This window comes from Mobula birostris, chromosome 4 (assembly GCF_030028105.1).
Source record: "Mobula birostris isolate sMobBir1 chromosome 4, sMobBir1.hap1, whole genome shotgun sequence".
Lineage (NCBI taxonomy): Eukaryota > Metazoa > Chordata > Chondrichthyes > Myliobatiformes > Myliobatidae > Mobula > Mobula birostris.
The window spans coordinates 139151830-139170064 of NC_092373.1; the positions used below are offsets into that span (position 1 = coordinate 139151830).

The 18235-nt window shown below is 40.7% G+C and overlaps 1 protein-coding gene across 1 annotated transcript in view; it reads right to left on the bottom strand.

Annotated features, from left to right (window-relative positions):
• Positions 1 to 17917, bottom strand: part of ankrd50 (ankyrin repeat domain 50) — a 118846-nt gene extending 100929 nt beyond the window's left edge. Inside the window, exon 1 of the mRNA XM_072256138.1 lies at positions 16517 to 17917. Coding sequence (XP_072112239.1) covers positions 16517 to 16977 — 461 coding nt within the window. The 5' untranslated portion in view covers positions 16978 to 17917. The remainder of the gene's footprint in view (positions 1 to 16516) is intronic.
• Between the last annotated feature and the right edge of the window lie 318 nt (positions 17918 to 18235).

Genomic DNA, 18235 nt, shown 5'->3' on the forward strand with positions numbered 1-18235 from the left:
CTAGGATATTCACACAACAGTCTCTAGAGCTTACAAGGAATGGTTTGAAAAACAAGAACCATCCAGTGAGTGACAGTTCTTTGGGAAAAAAATCTTTGCTAATGAGAGAGGTCAGAGGAGAATGGCCAGAATGGTTCAAGCTGATAGGAAGGCAACAGTAACTCAAATGGTCATGCATTATAACAGCTGCATGCAGATCATCTCTGAACGCACAGGTCGAACCTTGAAGTGGATGGGTTACAGCAACAGAAGGCCACACCAGGTTCCACTCCTATACCTAATAAAGTGGCCACTGAGTGTATACTCATAATTCATTGTTGACTCATTCAATCCAGAAGATCTTGAAGATAATCCAAAATAATCTAGAAGGCCGAAGTGATAGTCTTCATGATTATGACAAGATTTTAATCAAGACGACAATATCTTCACACATGAAATAAATCCAATAGGAATTTAGAAGAGGTGTTTTTATCAAGAGAAATGCTGAAATGTAGAATGCGCTACCAAATTGCTATTTCAGCCGACTCCTCATGATGCTCAATAGAATGACATGAGCTTTCACAGATTTCACCGCTCTCAGGCTGGAAAACTGACAGTGAGCCTATGGAAAAACAATTCTTAATCTATATACCACTAAAACTCTCATGCTCTGTCTGTCTGTTTGTGACCTTCAATTAGCGCAAATGGTGCATTACAGCGAATTAAAATGCGCTAACTTACAGAATGCAGGCAAAGTTCAGGGTTATATATTCATATAAAATTGCTCATTTGCCAAAAATCGATAGGCTGGCTTTCACCTGAGACCCGATCGGCCATCATGGAAATCGGGACGCAACAACCTGACACATGCACACGGCTAGCCTCAGCAGCGACACCTACCAGAGCAAAAGGGCAGGGCAGCTCTATTTCCAGGGGTCACATTAATCACGTCAGATTGTGCAGGATTGGGACAGATCTTACTGCCACCCATCTATAAGAGATAATTAAATCTTATTGTAATGATGTACTTCGAGACACCCATAAAACCCTTTGCTGCAGTCAAAGGACAGCGGTGACTATATCACGTCCATTTAGGAGACCGCCAACCACATCAACAAGAATAATCAGTATCCTTTGGCGTCAGTGCTTCGTATCTTCTATCCAGCATTAGGGTAAAAAAAAACGGTCAGCCTAATTATGCCGCGTGGAAAGGGAAGAGGGACATTATGGTCAAGAGATAACGCCAAACGTCGTCGGGAAGCGGCAAGGAGAGGGAGAGAACAAGAATTGGATGAGGCCAGGGCTGCATGACTCCAGGATCAAAGAGTCAGGACAAAAAAAGAGGAGAGGCATGCACGTCTCCAGGATCAGAGACAAACAAGAAACAGCAGAAGAACTGAAGAGATGGGGGATGAAAGGGCTGCACGTCTCTAGAATGACAAAAACAGGCACAGGAGGAGGAGAGAGGAAGAGACAAAGGAGCTGAGAAATTCACGTCTCCAGGATCAGAGACAATGAACAAACACGCAGAAGAGATGAAGAGACAGGGGATGAAAGGACTACAAGTCTCCAGAATGACAATGAGAGGCACGAGGGTGGCAGATAAACCAGAAATTCTGGTCACATCAGACTGCACTACCCTTCTCTCAAAGGGTGCCCCAACAGGTCACCCCGTTGTCTAGTATCCAAATAAAAATAAAATCATGTAATTGGGGCTCCATATTGCAACAGGAGTCCTTATTAGATGTCTGTCTGTGTCTCTTTCTGTCTGTCTGACTGTTCTCTGTCCCCCTGTCTGTGTCTCCCCAAAGAAGGTGTACAAGATGAGCATTACAGTGGCACACCTGCAGCAAGATTGAAAGTATGCTTCTGGTTTATCTGGTTTGGTAAGGGTGGGAGAATGTTAGGAGACGGGTTGTGAGTCACAGGATCAATTGTGTCTATTCTATGTTAACTATGGTGTGCTCTGAAGGGTGACGGTGGGGGTGGAGAAGCAAATGGCAAAGTATATAAAAAAGAAGCACAGGATAAAGAATAAAAGACTCCTTTATATGGGTCCCAGTTCTGTGCTGTCCTGAGAGTGCACAATGACAGCCATTTCTCAAGCAGACTAGTTTGTAATACTCCAAAACGAGGTGTTAAAACAAGTAATGATGTTATCCATTCAATCCTGGTGCAATAAGCACCCGAGGCCACAGAGTGACTCATGTATGAGCATCCGGGAAACGTTAACATGTTGCATTCCAGACAGGGAAAAAACTTGATATTCCGTCACTTTATACTGAGAAGAATCAGGTTTAAAATCACTGCAGTATGTTGTGAAATTTGTGAGAGTTATATTTTTCCAATTTCCAGGCACACTTCTCCGACACATCCAGTATTTCCATACAGCTTTCTTCTCTTCTACTTTCACAAGTTTCAGAGACACCATCATTCTTCAAATAGCATTAAGATGCTTTTCCTTTAAATGTGCAAACATAATGAACATCAAAAACACAATTCTTTCTCACTACCACCAACTGACATCCATATCAATGTGCATTCTAGAGTGTTATTGGAAGGTGATGAGGCAGAAAAACTTTGCTTTATATTTTTCTCCCTCTCTTCTCACCTACCCACCCCCACACCAGGACTCTGGATCCAGCCCAAACAGAAAGCTATGCTCTGTGACTTCATCCAAATGGATCTAATTTTATCCCAGTGTTACATAGCCAAAGAAAACATCTGGATAACCACACTGCAAGGTGACTGTGCACTACTAATGCTCCTTTACTGTTGACAAGGAACAGAATCTTGAAATTGCAAATCCAACCATATTGCTCAGAGTTTCTTTGACTTATTTTGTCAGCATCAGAAACTGATGTATAGATCCAAGGCAAACATTAATGATGAATTTTGTTCACACTTAAAGACAAAAACATTGAAATTCCATACGTATATTAATTTCCCAGCTTCACAAGCCAACTTCTGTAGGCAACACTCATAATATACTACTCGATCTCCAAGTTTAATTTACATATCAAAGCACTGGTATGTTTGCACAATCTGTTGCTGGTTTTTAGTCGAATGCAGATGTGACTACGCCATATTACACTGGTGCTTTATAATGTTGAACATGTACAAGTTTAACTGTCAACTCCAAAATCTGTATCATTCATTCCAAATTTCCAGTATTGTACTTGTAGATTTGTACCCAACAAAAATCTTAAATAAAGAGATCATGATAGCCTAAACAATAAATCAGAACAATGAATGATGGATGAATGTCAGATACTGTATGTACGTTAAGGGATACATGGGTGACCCTGTACATCAATCATCTTTTCAAGTAATAGACATAATGTCAAGTGAAGAAGAAAATTCAAAGAGTTCATATTGTAGCATTTAACCATTCCATTGTGTAACAAAATGCATTGGGAACTTTGTACAGGTCGACTTTCACTAATCTGATTACCTGTCATCCAGTTCCTTCGATAATCTGCACTGATTTCGAATTTTCTGTGCAACTGTAATTTCAAATTTTTCGGGCCACCGTATCAATCTGCTGTGCATTGTTTTAGTTGCACTAGATCTGTTCACGTGTTGGCGCACTCTTGTAAGCACAGACAGGCGATTCCTGTTTGTTTTCCTGCGTTTACTAATATCATTTGCTTGAGGTGCGGCTGCCCAGAACCCCCCAGCGGCAGGGGAGCTGGCGCGCTGGGTCAGTCTGCCTTCTCGCCCGCCTGCTGGCAGTCGCGCACTACCCTCCGGCATTGCCCAGCCAGCGCTCTGTTCTCTCCTGCTTACAACCTCAGGTCAGACGTGGCCACCTGCTGAATTTAAGCATATTACTAAGCAGAGGAAAAGAAGCTAATGAGGATTCCCTCAGTAACTGCGAGTGCAATGTAGTCTTTGGGGTAACTGCAAGTCTGTGTCTTTGCTATCGCTTAGCTCACGCTTGAGTGCTGGTTGTGGGTGCGCTTTATTTTTTTGCCGGTGGGGAGGGGGGATTGTTGCTTGCTGCTGCTTACTCGCAGGAGGGAGGGGAGCGGTGGGTGGGGGGACTTAGTTAAATGTTAGAACTCCTGTCGTTCATTCTTTAGGGCACTCCTCTGTTTTCGTAGATGGTTGCGAAGAAAAAGCATTTCAGGATGTATATTGTATACATTTCTCTGACATTAAATGAACCTTTGAATCCTTTGATATTTTAAATGTATGATGAGGCGGTTAACTATTGCTTAATGTGATCCTTCGGTAATTCGGCATTTTCACTAATCTGGCACTCCTCAGGTCCCAATGGTGCTAGATTATAGAAGGTCGACCTGTATTTCAATTGTATTGTGTGGTGACTATCCTTAAACAGAAACATGCTCTTATATGGAGTACTACAGTCTGGATTTTGAGGTAAAATCAATACTGAAACTGCCAAGAATTCTTTGATGCAAAGGAATTAGGCAGCAACTTTAGCAATCGCATACTTGAATGCCAGGCAGTTCACATCCAGATTGTTCCAGTTGTTTTGTATACTGTCCTGAAATATCACTGATGCATATTCTTTCAAGTATGGGAAGATGGATTAAATACCCATTAAACTAGCCTAAGAGCATTTCAAGATTCAAGATAGTTTAATGTCATTTCCAGTACACAAGTATAAAGGTGAACAAAATAATTATTACTCCAGCTCCAATGCAGTGTAAAAAACACAACAAAAATAAACATAAATACATAAGATAGCTTATATACATAGATTGACTGTATGTTCATAAAGTGATGCTAAGCACAGGAGTGTCAGTACATAAGGTGGCTGACAGAAAATGATAAAGTAGTGGTGGCTGGGGATGTGGATGAGTGGGTGGAGGTGTTAATCAGCTTTACTGCTTGGGAAGTAAGGCTCCTCAACATTTCTAGCTAACCACCTGTTTTTGAGTCTGGTAGTAAAAGCATGGATGTGATGTAGCATCCTCCCTGATGGGAGGAGGACAAACAGTCCATGTGCAGCGCAAGTGGCATCCTTCATGATGCTACTGGCCTTCTGGCACCTTTATGTATTCATGTCCTTGATGGCGGGTAGGCTGGTGCCTGTGATGTATTGGGCAGTTTTGACTACCACTTGTACAGCCTTCCAGTCTGCCACAGTGCAGTTTCCATAGCATGGAGTGATACAACATCTTAAGCAGTTAGGATGCTCTGTACTGTGCATCTGCAGAATGACGTGAGTATAGATGTGCATAATCCAGCTCTCTTCAGCCTCCTCATAATAGAGGCATTGGTGAGCTCCAGCAGTTTGAAACCCTGATGTAAAGAGGGGTGTGAGCAGTGCAATTTCTCTTGAAGTCAATAACGATCTCCTTTGTCTTGCTGACGCTGAGGAAGAAGTTATTTATTTGTTTAGCAATACAGCATGGAATAAGCACTTCTGGCCTTTCGAGCCGTGCTGTCCCAGCAATCCCTGACAACCCCAATTTAACCCTAACCTAATCACAGGACAACATGCAATGACCAATTAGCTTACCCAGTACATCTTTGGATCATAGGAGGAAACTGGACCTCATCCAATAAAATGTAAGTAAACTTTTAATAGAATTACTGCCAAACAGCCTCTACTTTCATAATAATCAAAATAATTTTCCATCTTTCTTTCTTTCTGCTTTGCATCATTTTCAATGATATTCTTCTTTCCCTTTGTTGTATCTGCTGGATATGATTTGACACTGGAATTCATGTTATAGCTTAGACCAGCTGGTCTAAATTTTATAGGGGCTAAATTGTATATAATCCCAAAAAAAAAACAGGAATCAAGATGCTGAAATTAGCCAATGCCCATTCAGAAGGCAGAAGGCATTTTGCAGTCATTATTATTTTATATCTTTAAGCAGACAGGAATAACTGCACTGGTTCTGTTTCAATAGTGGTACAACTTTAAGTTCAGCTTCGCTAAATAAAAATGGACTGCACTGCACAGAGAAGGTACATTGTGGCTCCAACAGATGTTAGAGATTGTTCTTGGTGAGCCAAATCAGATCTGGAAAAGAAAGAAAGATGGATAAACACGGGCAGGAGTACATTCTAAGGGTTTCCAGCTGTACAGGAGATCTTGGAGCTAGGGTATAAAAAGATAAAAGAAACGTCTCATATCCAGGGGCATGGTGGTTGTTCTCCGGCCTGCAATAAGATGGTAATAGACGTGAATATTAAAAAAACCTCTAGATGCTATTAGCCTAAAATGTAAACAGAAAGTGCTGGAAATACCCATGGGATGAATTAATATTTCAGGTTGAAGACCCTGCATCAGAAAAGTTGACCTGAAACACCAGCTCTTTTTTGCTTCTCTCAGATTCGCTTCAAATGACTGCATATACAGTACCTAGCGCATATTTCCAAAATATTCTGTTTTATTTTTATATAGGCAGTAGATGTTCGATGTCAGGAACATGGCTTCATAGATCTAAATGCACTGGTGCAGGAAACGTAATGGAAGGATACGGTGCACCCTAACTTCACATTATTAGGGCTATTTCAAACCTCAGGTCCACATTTCATAATTTATGCATATAATGAAATATTCAGTCATTATAACTATACAGTGGCATCATCTATAATTATATAGTATTCTGGTTAGACTACACAAGGTCAGTCTTCCCTACTTAAGAGATGATATACTTGCATTGGAGTGGATACAACAGAATGTTCACCAAATTTATTCCAGGGATGCAAGGCCTGTTCTCTGAGATGTGATTAAGCAGGCTCTGCTTGTATTCTTGAATTTAGATACTAATGGGTATCTTAGAGCGCCACAGCTCAAAAACAGGATCTTCATCTTAGGTAGTCCATGCTGAACTATAATGCTGCCTTGTGCCATCGACCCCCACCTGGACCATAGTTCTCCATAACCCTCGTGTCCATGTACTTATTCCAACAATCACTAATCACAGATGATCTCACTGAAATAAACAGAATTCTCACTAGGCTTAATAAGGTAAATAAAGGAATGATTTTTCCTGATTGAGTTGCCTGGAACCAGAGATCATGATCTCAAAATAAATTTAAGATCAGCCTTGATGTTACTGAATAGCAGAGGAAGCATGAGGGAAGAATGCCAAACACTCCTTCTATGCTTATGTTCCGATAACCTCAGCAAATATTTAGTTGATTTGCCTACCAATTTGGTACTTAATTAATATTAATACACTGCAATGGGAATATTGCTGGAAGTGGTATATTCAAAAACAATTACCCAGTACAGTACTTAACTAACACTAACTTATAGTTTTCAAAATGGAAATGGTGACTTGGTCCATCAGAACATTTGTGTACTTCCCTATTATCAAACATCTGCTGTTAATTGCCACACAATCAACTTCAATCAAAAATATAAAGGTTGCAATAGAAGTTCAGACTAGTATCAAGCATGGTCAATCTTGCAATCCCTGATTACTGCCATGGTGCTCTAGATGCAAGTGTTCAAAGGGGCTTGCAAAATGTCATACCAGTCTAGCAATGGCACATGCAAGACTGCTGGATTTCTGACCAGTTATCTTGGAGGAGTCCAAGTCACTTGGTCTGCTGCTTTCTCCTTTGGTCCCGTACTTCTCATCTCAATAAAAAAATGATGAGGCATATGTTTACAGGCAAACAATTTAAAGGGAATGTGAGAGATTTTTTTTTGTTTCAAAGTGTGATTGGTACCTTAAACTCACTACCCACTGGTCATAGACCTCTATCAACCACTATATTCAGTATTCTATACCCAAGCCAATGCTGAATCCATAAGGATTCCGCCCCCCACCCAATGAAGAACCTTGTCAAACATTTTATTAAAATTCATGAAGAAAATATCGGCCTTCATCATCAAATCCAGATGAAGGGTCTTCACTCAAAACACTGTAAATTTTCTACCACAGGTGCTGCCTGACCCACTGAGTTGCTCTGGAGTCAAATGGTTCTCTTTGGGTAAATATGTGAACCCAATTTATCTCAGAATAGCTTTAGACTATTCATTCTTTCAATACCCACAAAGAGAAGATAAGAAGACTGCATGAATCCAAAACACGATTCATAAGCTTGAAAGCTCAAAATAAGAACTGCAGCTATGATTGAGAAATCCAGATTCACCAAGTGCTCGCCCAGCCCACATAAAAAAATCCATTGCAGAATCATCAAAGCTACCTTAAACCAACTAATGTAACCTTACTGGAGTAGCCAGAGGGGCCAGCAATTGAAAGGATAGTGTGTAAAGAGGATACATTCTACACTGATAATATCGCACTGTAAGCACTGATAAGGAGATTACGTCAGGTACAAATTGGTGACTTTGTTACTGTGGTCAATATAAGATGGGGGTAACTAAGCAGCTTTAGTACAGTCGCCCCTCGGTATCTGCGGGGGATTGGTTCCAGGACCCCCCCCGCGGATACCAAAATCCGCGGATGCTCGTCCCTTATATAAAATGGTGTAATATTTGCATATAACCTACGCACATCCTCCCATATGCTTTAAATCATCTATAGATTACTTATAATACCTAATACAGTGTAAATGCTATGTAACTAGTTGTTATATTGTATTGTTTAGGGAATAATGACAAGAAAAAAAAAGTCTACATGTTCAGTACAGACACAACCATCGCAGCTCTTCTGGGAACGCTGATGCTGCCTCGACATCAGCCGATGCCGATTCTCCTGTGATCTTTAAGCTCTTGAGGATGTAGCGCTTTACATAGCTAGCCAGCCATCTCTTACTAGCCTTAAACTCCTTCCTCTCGCTCACAACACAAGTAGCAAACAAATGAGATGCGAGGCGAACAATGCTCAAAGAACGAGTGCTGGAGAAAGACTGAGGATCTGTGAAATGGCGGGAGGCTACAGCAGGGTATGCCTACACATCACTTCATTCGCGTAGATTCAGCGTAGTGCTCGACGCGCGGCAAATTCAAGTTTTGCTTTTTGGAACTTCCTGGAATTTTTTTTAAAGAATGTTTTCGATCCGCGGTTGGTTGAATCCACGGATACAGAGGGCCTACTGTATGGTATGCAGCAGGATAGACAGCCTGACAGTCCTCAGTTCTCCTCTGCATCCAAGTTAACAGGCCAGAGTTGAATGGCAAAATAGGCATACTCCAGATGAACCAATATATGCGACAAATGAGAGATCATGCAAAATTTCTTACTCTGCTCACTGCTCAAAAATAGATATGGAGGGTACAAGAATTTTACAGTGCCAATGTGAGTATTAAGACGTGCTCATAACAGGAAAGGAAAAGGATTCTGGTGAATGAGCAGGAAAGGTGACAATTATCATGATTTGAGCAACCTTTGGCAGTCCACTTCTTGTCCTACTAAAGATGGAGATGTGTATGCAGTTTTGCACAAAAAGTCCTCAAAGTGCAATCATCTCAATTATTGTCGACCATAGAGGAGAAATGATTCCTTAATGTACTGAAGTAATATAGACTTTACTAAGCACCGTATTAAATCCTCCTCCCTCTGACAGCAACTTGTCCTGCTCTGCACAGTTTCACTCAGTATCTCACTAATGATGAAACAGCTGAAACTTTCAGATTCTAATACTTAAACAGGTATTACTATACAGATAATCAGTTCAGAAAGGAAATCTTTGCCTAATGTTGTACATGAAAAGATGGCAGACATCCCACCTCTCCCGGAAGTTCCGGGAGTCTCCCGCATATTGATAGTGGCTCCCTGATGTCTACAAATTATACACAATATCCCAGAAATCAATTTTTTTGAGAGCGAGAGAGAGCAAGAGCGCGCGAGCGAGAGACAGAAAGCGTGCGAGAGAGCGCACCATGGCAGAGTGTTCCAAAAAAAGAAAATATAAAACGTACGTCACCCCAGACTACACTAAAGTGTACCCCTGCCTAATAGGGGTCAAAAATAATGACAGTGTTGCTCGCTGCACTGTTTGCAACAGTGACTTTTCTATTGCCCATGGTGGGTTAAGACTGTAAAAGACATGTTGAGGTGAGTTTAACAGGTGTCATTCGTTCATTAGCATAGCTAACGTTATTTAAACTAGCTAGCTAGCTGCTAAGGTGCTATTCTATTGCCGACATCCCCCCTCTCCCAGAAGTTCCGGGAGTCTCCCGCAAATTGATGGTGCTACCTCCCTGAAATGAGTTTTTGCAGGGTGGGACTTCTGAGATGGGCAACAGGACACTTCCCTGATCTTCTCTCAAGGAAAAATAAATTAATGTCCTTATCAGGTTAAGACTTCTAAGGCCCATCTGTTTCTCTTTAATGTTACCTTGAACTGAACAGTATGATGTGACAGGGTAAATTTATGAATTAAAATTCTGGACACCTGGGGAGCATGTGAAAACTATACCTACATATTTGGCATAATTGAATAAAAGGTATTAATATATCAAGGAACTAATTAATGGCAAAATTGAACATGAATAAATCAGTCCACTTCAATAGAATCTTTCTAAATAAAAAATTATACCACATGATAATTTCATTCAACTCCTGCCTTACATTTAAGAGCATTCCTTTAACAAAGAATATATCTCATAACAAAACTCCTGCCTTACATTTAAGAGCATTCCCTTAACAAAGAATATATCTCATAACAATTCAATAACAATGAATAGACCAGCAAGGTCAGAAAAATGATAGACAACAATTGAAATTGATCCATTTGCTGTGCAAACACAATTAAAATCACATTTCCTACAAGAGCACAAGCTTTATGAAAATATGTTGAGGACACCACTTCTTAAATGAGCATTCCAAAATAACACTTGACATTACCTGCCAATGTCAAGAATGAAATCAACTGATTTTCTTTAAATCAACTACAAGCCTCCTAGATGTAAATTCTCCCAGTGACTACAGGGTTTCTACCGGGTACTCCAGTTTCTCACAGTCCAAAGATCTACCAGTTAGTAGGTTAATTGGCCATTGTCAATTGTCCAATGATTAGGCTAGGGTTAAACAGATGGGTCACTGGGTAGTGTATCTTGTTGAGCCAGAAGGGCTTGTTCTGCACTGTATCTCTAAATAAAATACAAGCCAGTTCAATTCAGTCAAATTGTCCAAATATAGACCAATGAGCCATAATACAAAGTGAGGTGATAGCGACTGTCCTTGACATCAAACCAACATTTGACCAAATGTTGCATCAAGAAACTCCAATACAAAAATGGAAAGTACTCCAGTGGTTTGAGTCGCAAATCACACAATGGACAATGGTGGTGGCTATTGGAGGTGTTACATTCCACCCTAGAATATCACTGCAGGAGTTTTAAATGTCAGTGTCCTTGGTCCACTATGTTCAACTCCTTCCTCAAGTAGCTTTTTTTTATTATAATCCAGTTATTGATTGATAATTGCATAATGTTTAATCATAAATGCGGCATTGTAGCAAGTAAGCCAGTGCATACCAGCACCTAATCAGGCACAGCCTGATAAATAGCAATTAAAATTGCCTGATACTATTGTGGCACAAAAAATAATTTCCAACAAGATATCTGACCTTCCACCCTTCACAGTCAATGGAATACTACTACTGAGCCACACCATATAACTCAATTTCATCAACCAAGTAATTGCTATGGTTACAAGAGCAGGTCCGAGCCCCGGTATTCTCTAATCAATCAGTCATGCTCTGAGACCCAGGGTTTTTCCTCCATGCAGATGTCACAGGTCAGGAGCAATGTAGAATACTCTCCACTCACCTGGTGGAATGCAGCACCAACAGCACTCATGAAGCTCAATGCTATCCTGGATAAAGCAGCCTACTTGATTAGCACCCTCTCCACCCTTTGTATTTCCATCCGTACACATTTAGCACACCAAAATTGTGGTGTGCACCATTTCCACCATGTCTAACAGAACACTTCAACTATTTAATGACAGCATTTCTTAAACTCACAGGTTTTTCCACCAAAAAGGACAGGAGCAGGGGGTGTAATAGATATTACCATCTGCAGGACTCCCTCCAAGCTGCACACGTGTCACAACTTGGTAACATTTCACCAGTGCTTAATTGAAACTTGGTCCAAATCCTGGTTCTTCATCTCCACAGCACGGTACGAGCACCTTCACAAGAAGTGCATCAAGAAGGCATCTCACTACTAACTTCTAAAGGGAAACTAGGGAAGGACACGAATGTTGGCCTTGGCAGTGGCACTCAGAAATTTTAAAAAAATGATAAATTAAAGAAATATATAAATTAACTAGAATCTCAAGTTATTTTTCTTCCTCAAACATGTCACAACATAAGCTAATTTCATATTTCAGATTCAGGATAGGTCTTCTCTTAGACTAAGCGAATACTTAAATATTGTTTTGTTCTGAATTCCGACTATTTTTGTGGTAGAGAGAGGCAAGAGATTACAATGAATGTCCATTAAGTACTGCAAAACACAAATTAAATGCTAAAGGCATGTGCCTCTGAGTTTTCAAACTAGATCAGACAGAGCCATTCCAAACATGCACTTGATATTTTTTCCATCTGGCCACTACAGGAATATTTTATTTGCAACACATGTTAAAATATATAGGATACTACACAGATATGTTTTCATTTTAAATTTCTGTTTCTTTTCATAATTTTGAAAATATATTTTAAATGCTTCGGATTGTCTGAAACAGTCAGCCTTTATTCCAATGAACATAGCATTTTTTTTTCACATTCATTATTGGTCTGTTCTCCTAATAAGGTGAGACGGTCTGCTGTGTTTGTGTCTCACTGTCAAAGATCCAGTTGGATCTTCCCTAACAGTTATTATTAGATTGCTTTCATTTCTTGATTTTGTGCTTCCAATTAACAAAGATTGTAACCTTTCTGTATGAATAAAATCTTGATAAATCTGCAGATAGTGTAATAACAAGGCTGCTATTTTTATATACAAGAGATTCTGCAGATGCTGGAAATCCAGAATAACACACACAAAATACTGGAGGAACTCAGCAGGCCAGACAGCATCGATGAAAAGAAATAGCGTTGACATTTTAGGCCGAGACCCTTCATTGGGACACTTTCATCAGAAGGTGAATGCACTCGTCACCTTCATTGAAAACACTTATCTCTCAAGTAGAAGGTGACTAAATTCAAAACTGACAAACTATACTGCCAATCATAACAAGGTCACTTAATCCAGGACAGTTTTGTTCATCTAAATAATCTAGGATGCAAAGTTAGGGAAGGGAGTAAGACACCCAATGCCCAGGATAAAAGTTTATAGTGGTGAATGATTCTGTATCTTTTCACAGTGACATTACTCTCTCTGCACTTACAGCAATATAACAAAGTAAAACCATTTGCAAACAAAATTGGTTGTCCTTGATGTTATATTTCATTTACACATTTCAAAGCAATTGCACATTTAATATAAATCAATCTAAGCAAATACCTCTGACATGTCTGAGATACCTTTTTGAACTCTTACAATCTATGGATTTAAAGTACTTCATCTGTTTTTGTTAGAAAAATATGTTCAGAATTTTTAACTCAGTCAAGGTGAAAGAATAATGATGTGCTTCCATGATTGTGGTTTTTGAAGATCCTAGAGTGGCAGTGTTGCCATGTACCTACAGACCCAAGTTGTAGCTAACACACGTTGTGTACTTAGGACTTCTCAAGTTACTGCAACATTTCCTATATGATGGCAGTAGGTTTGCTCTCCACGAAGTTCTGAACTCAAATGAAGATCTTAAGTCCTTTCCACTATAGCTAGCTGTAGTGAGAGCTGTAGCTCTCACTAAAGGGAGCTTATACTGTAGCCTCCTACTCTTCAAAGGCTAGATCACTTCTCTCTTTTTCCTCCATGGCAAGTTTAGCTACCACTATTTGAGCAGTGGGTCCCCCACCCCACCAAACAGTTCTGTCATACAAGAGCTTTGATCACATCCCTTAGTTCTGAGGTGGCTTTTATAAAATTCAAAATATGCTGCATCTGCTATTTAAATTTTACTTAAATTTAGCCTTAAAATCTCAGTACTTCGTTTTTAGGTATATCTAGGGCTACCTTTAGCATGCACTGAACAAGTAAATTATTAATCTACACACAACCTATCTCAATGTTAAAGTAAAAGTTTAGTCATATCAGGAATATGAAACCATATTACTTGTCTACATAGCCAGAAGCCAAGTTCAAAACAGCAAACCAGGCAATAAATGTTGCTGGGAGCAGCTATTTGTTTGCTGCCAATGGATTTTTTTAAAGAAGGGTTTACAATGCCTCTGCTGGCAAATGCATAAAACATTATTTAAGCCAGTTATAGTACTAAGTACAGTAAGGTCTGGTTATTACATCACAGGAAGAATTTTATTTATTTAGAGATATAGCGCAGAATAGGCCTTTCTAGCCCTTTGTGCCACGCCACCCAGCAACTCCCAATTTAATCCTAAACTACAGAACAGATTACAATGACCAATTAACCTTCTAACCAGTACGTATTTGGACTTGTGAAGGAAACCAGAGTTCCAGGAAAAAATGCATGCATCCCACGGAGGGGTCCTACAGACATATGAAGTTGGAATTGAACTCCACAATAACCGCTATGCTATTACTATGAGGAAAGATGGACGATTGGGGTCACTTTGCCTGAAATAAAGAAGCATGAGGGAAAACCGATAGGGTGATAAGGAAGACACAGGTGATAAGGAAGACACAATACCTTTAGCACTGGTCAATAAATAGGGAGCAAAGATGCTAAAGTAAATTCAAAGTACTAAGTATATTTTATTATTTCAAAGAAATTGGGAGGAAATTCTACATTTGTCATCCAGAATCTTGAGAGACTGGATCTTATACCCTGAAAGGATGGTAGAGATAGAAAACTCTTGTCACATTTTGAAACTAAGTACATAACTGTGTCTGATGTTCCATGATTTACAAGCCTTCAAATCAGCAGATAAAAAGCAAGATTTGGCTGACTAGCTCTCTTCAGCTAGTTTTGTCATGATAGGCCCAATAGCTTCCTGTGATGAAAGCTAATAGTGCCATTTGTGGCACCTTATTAAAAATTCCTACATGAAACCAAATATAATACCAAATTTATCCTTATTTAATAAAACATGTGGTCAGAGCACTGACATACCATTACTCACATTACACTGGTCAAGTTTCATCCACTGGAGAAAAATGTGCAGCATTTCATTAACCCTATCAACTCTCAGAATGGATTTCCAACATGTACATGGCTAAACTGTACCAGGTCCTAAACATACAAAGCCTTATAGTCTACAAGGAACTGTTATTCAAGGGAGGTTGTAAACTTTAATGAAGTCTATAAAATAAACTGAAAAATTTAAATTTTCTTCTGTGATAACCATATAGAATGAAAGTGGCTGGAAAAAGTACTGAAGCATGCAAACCTCAAAGATATCAGTTCAGGTAGCTGGTCCAACTAGCAGCTGTGCACTGGCAATTACAGATTCTAGACAAAGTACTTGGGTTTCCAAGAAGAAAAAAAACGGTAATTTTGAAGTAATTGCAAATGAAGAGATTTCCCTCCAGCTCATAAATTGTTAGAGAAGGAAAGAGAAACTGAGAAAGTAGCCACAAAAAATCTTTTATAAGAGCTCAATAGTTCCAATGCAGCATTCTCCTGATTCCTTAACTTCTACCTTAGTTTGCTAGATTCTGTTTTTGGTGGTGAAGTAGTCTAAAACTGCCCAAGTATCTTGAATTAATCAATAACAAATTGATGCTTCCAAGGAGAGATCTGTAAACTAGGACAAGAATTTTCAATGGGAACTAACATAGGTAAGCAAATACAAGAATGACAGATGAATGGTACATGTTAGGACACAGGTACAGAGCTTTGGCTCCAAGTGGGAACAGGTTATCATTATAATGACAAACTATGTGATGCAGTCTCAAACAATCCCATATTTAAGGAGACAACAGCAGAAAACCTCAAGAAGGCTTGGTCATTTAACTTGCTTTGCAATATAATTACATATAGCACAGCAAAAACATTGGAAACTTCAGTTAAAAGTATAAACTGTAGCCCAATTTATTTTATTGGTAAGAATTATATTGCATGTCTGGACACTGAATAAACGTGTCAACTGATGAACAGGCATCAAGAGGATGGGTAAATTGGATACTGAAGAAGATGAGTTCTGAAGAAGGGTCTTGGCCAAAAACGTCACCTCTTTATCCATTTCCATGGATGCCGCCTGACCTGCTGAGTCCCTCCAGCATGTGTTGTTTTGGATTTCCAGCATCTGCAGACTTGTGTTTATGGATAAATTGTTTATAGTGTTTATCACAAGACAGAATTGGTAAGAGGTTCTAATTGTCTTATAGGACCATTGAAAGCTAGGAGTAGTGTGGGATTGGCACCCATCATTAGAAGTAACTTCCATATGATTACTTCTACACCTACAGAGTAGTTTGTAAAGTAGGTCTGCAAAAACAGAATTTTAATTATGTCTTTGGAATCAGCACAATACTTAAGCTGTTCACATTAATTACATGACCATTCATAAGCATTATTTGTAAATCAAAAGATTACATTCTGGATTACAACGCATACATATGTATTATGCCGTTTCCTATATTAAAACTACGCTGTACCTTTTAAATGCTTCCCCGGGATTCCTCTCACATTCACCAGCCTGCAGCACGCTGTGGACGGCCGGATCTCGAAGTTTCTCTTCATATGCCTGGACCAGACTGCTTTTACGAATCTGAGAAACAAGGCTTCGTATGAAGTTGCCAACGCAAAGCGTGTCTGCATCCTGAGCTTTGCAGAAGTGAAAGGCGAGCGTCTGCCGATGCAAGCCCCGCTGAACCAGCTGCGGACAGGTGGGCCAAACCAACTCAGTACACAGAGCAGTCTTCCCACTCCCGGGACCCCCAACAACCAAAATACCCCCGATTCCTCCAGTGTTCTTTCCCGAAGGTTCAGTATTCCCACCGGGATTAGAGGTCCCAAATGCTTTTCCATTGTTCTTTTCCTGAAGACAATGCTGGAGTTTATGGAAAACCCACTCCCTGCAGAAAAACCGCTTTCCTTGTAATAAACTCTGAGACATTTTGCGTGCAGAGACGATTTCCTTTCTGTGTGACGGTACAGTTTTAATGCATAATGCCTGGGAGAAGTTCTAATATACAAAGCAGACACAAGATCTAACTAAAAAAGCAGAATTGCATGCGGATTATTCACTCGTTATTATTTCCTGCAGTAAAACACCTGCAGCGAAAGTTGAGCCATTTTCGTCCTCTGGTTACTCTTTGTTGGTTAAACAGTGACAAATCCACTAAGTGTGTTCACGGCGTTACACATTAGCCACATTACAACGAATGGACTTTTATGTACAATATCCATCCATTTACATTTTATTCTCTATCCGCCTGGTCGTTTCCTTTAATTTTTATTTTGCCACGAATCTCAAAATGATCAATATCCTTGCCCCTCTCTTCATCGTTGCCCTTCATCGTAGCTCCATACGGATAAATTCATTTGCAGACCTATTGGAATTGTCCGCGATCCTTTGGAGCCCTCCACATCGTAAACCCGGCACAACAAAGCTTCTTCGAGAGAAGGACGAGGAGTTTCCAGTGGTTGTAAGGTTCTTGTCTTCCTCACTTAGTCGCTAGGAGAGAGCGATTTACCCCAGTCTCCCACACCAAATGTTCACTGTTCTTCCGCTTTGTCAGTATCAACTTGATTGACTGAGATCCAGGGATTGGGATGAGGATTGTTTCGATGCAGCCACTCCGATGAGAACCGCCCAACGTTGCTGAATAGTTGTCCTGGGTTAACCTTAGCCCCTGCTCTCACTGCTAGGCTGGTCGCAAACGTCTATTCTGCTCCCTGGCTAATCCCGATCCTCTGCCCGGCTCCCGGCGCCGATCGGACCCCAATCCCTTGCCCTTCTCCGGTTTGGGCTTGATCCTGATCGCCTGCTCCGTGCTCCCGGCTGATCCTGATCCTCTTGCTCTTTGCCCCCCCCGCCAGCTGATCCCGTTCCCTCGCTCCGTGCTCCCGATCCCCCCACTCCGCTCCCAGTGCCAGGAATCCTGTCGCTTTCTCCTTCTGTCTCCGTCTCTCCAGTCAGCGGCTCCTCCTCGCTGGAGCCTAATTGGAGGAAGTCCCGGGCAGAACGTTCCGCCCTAGCCCTGCAGGGAGGTGGGTGGAGCGGCTGTCTGCGTCAGGCCGGTCCCGCGGAGCCTCTCCTCCTGCTGGAGAAGAGCGGCGGCGCCTCGTGCTCGCGGAACACGCCGGCAGCCGGAGACTGCGCGAGCCACCCTTTTCCAACCGCCCCAGCGGCATCCACCACACCCACCCTA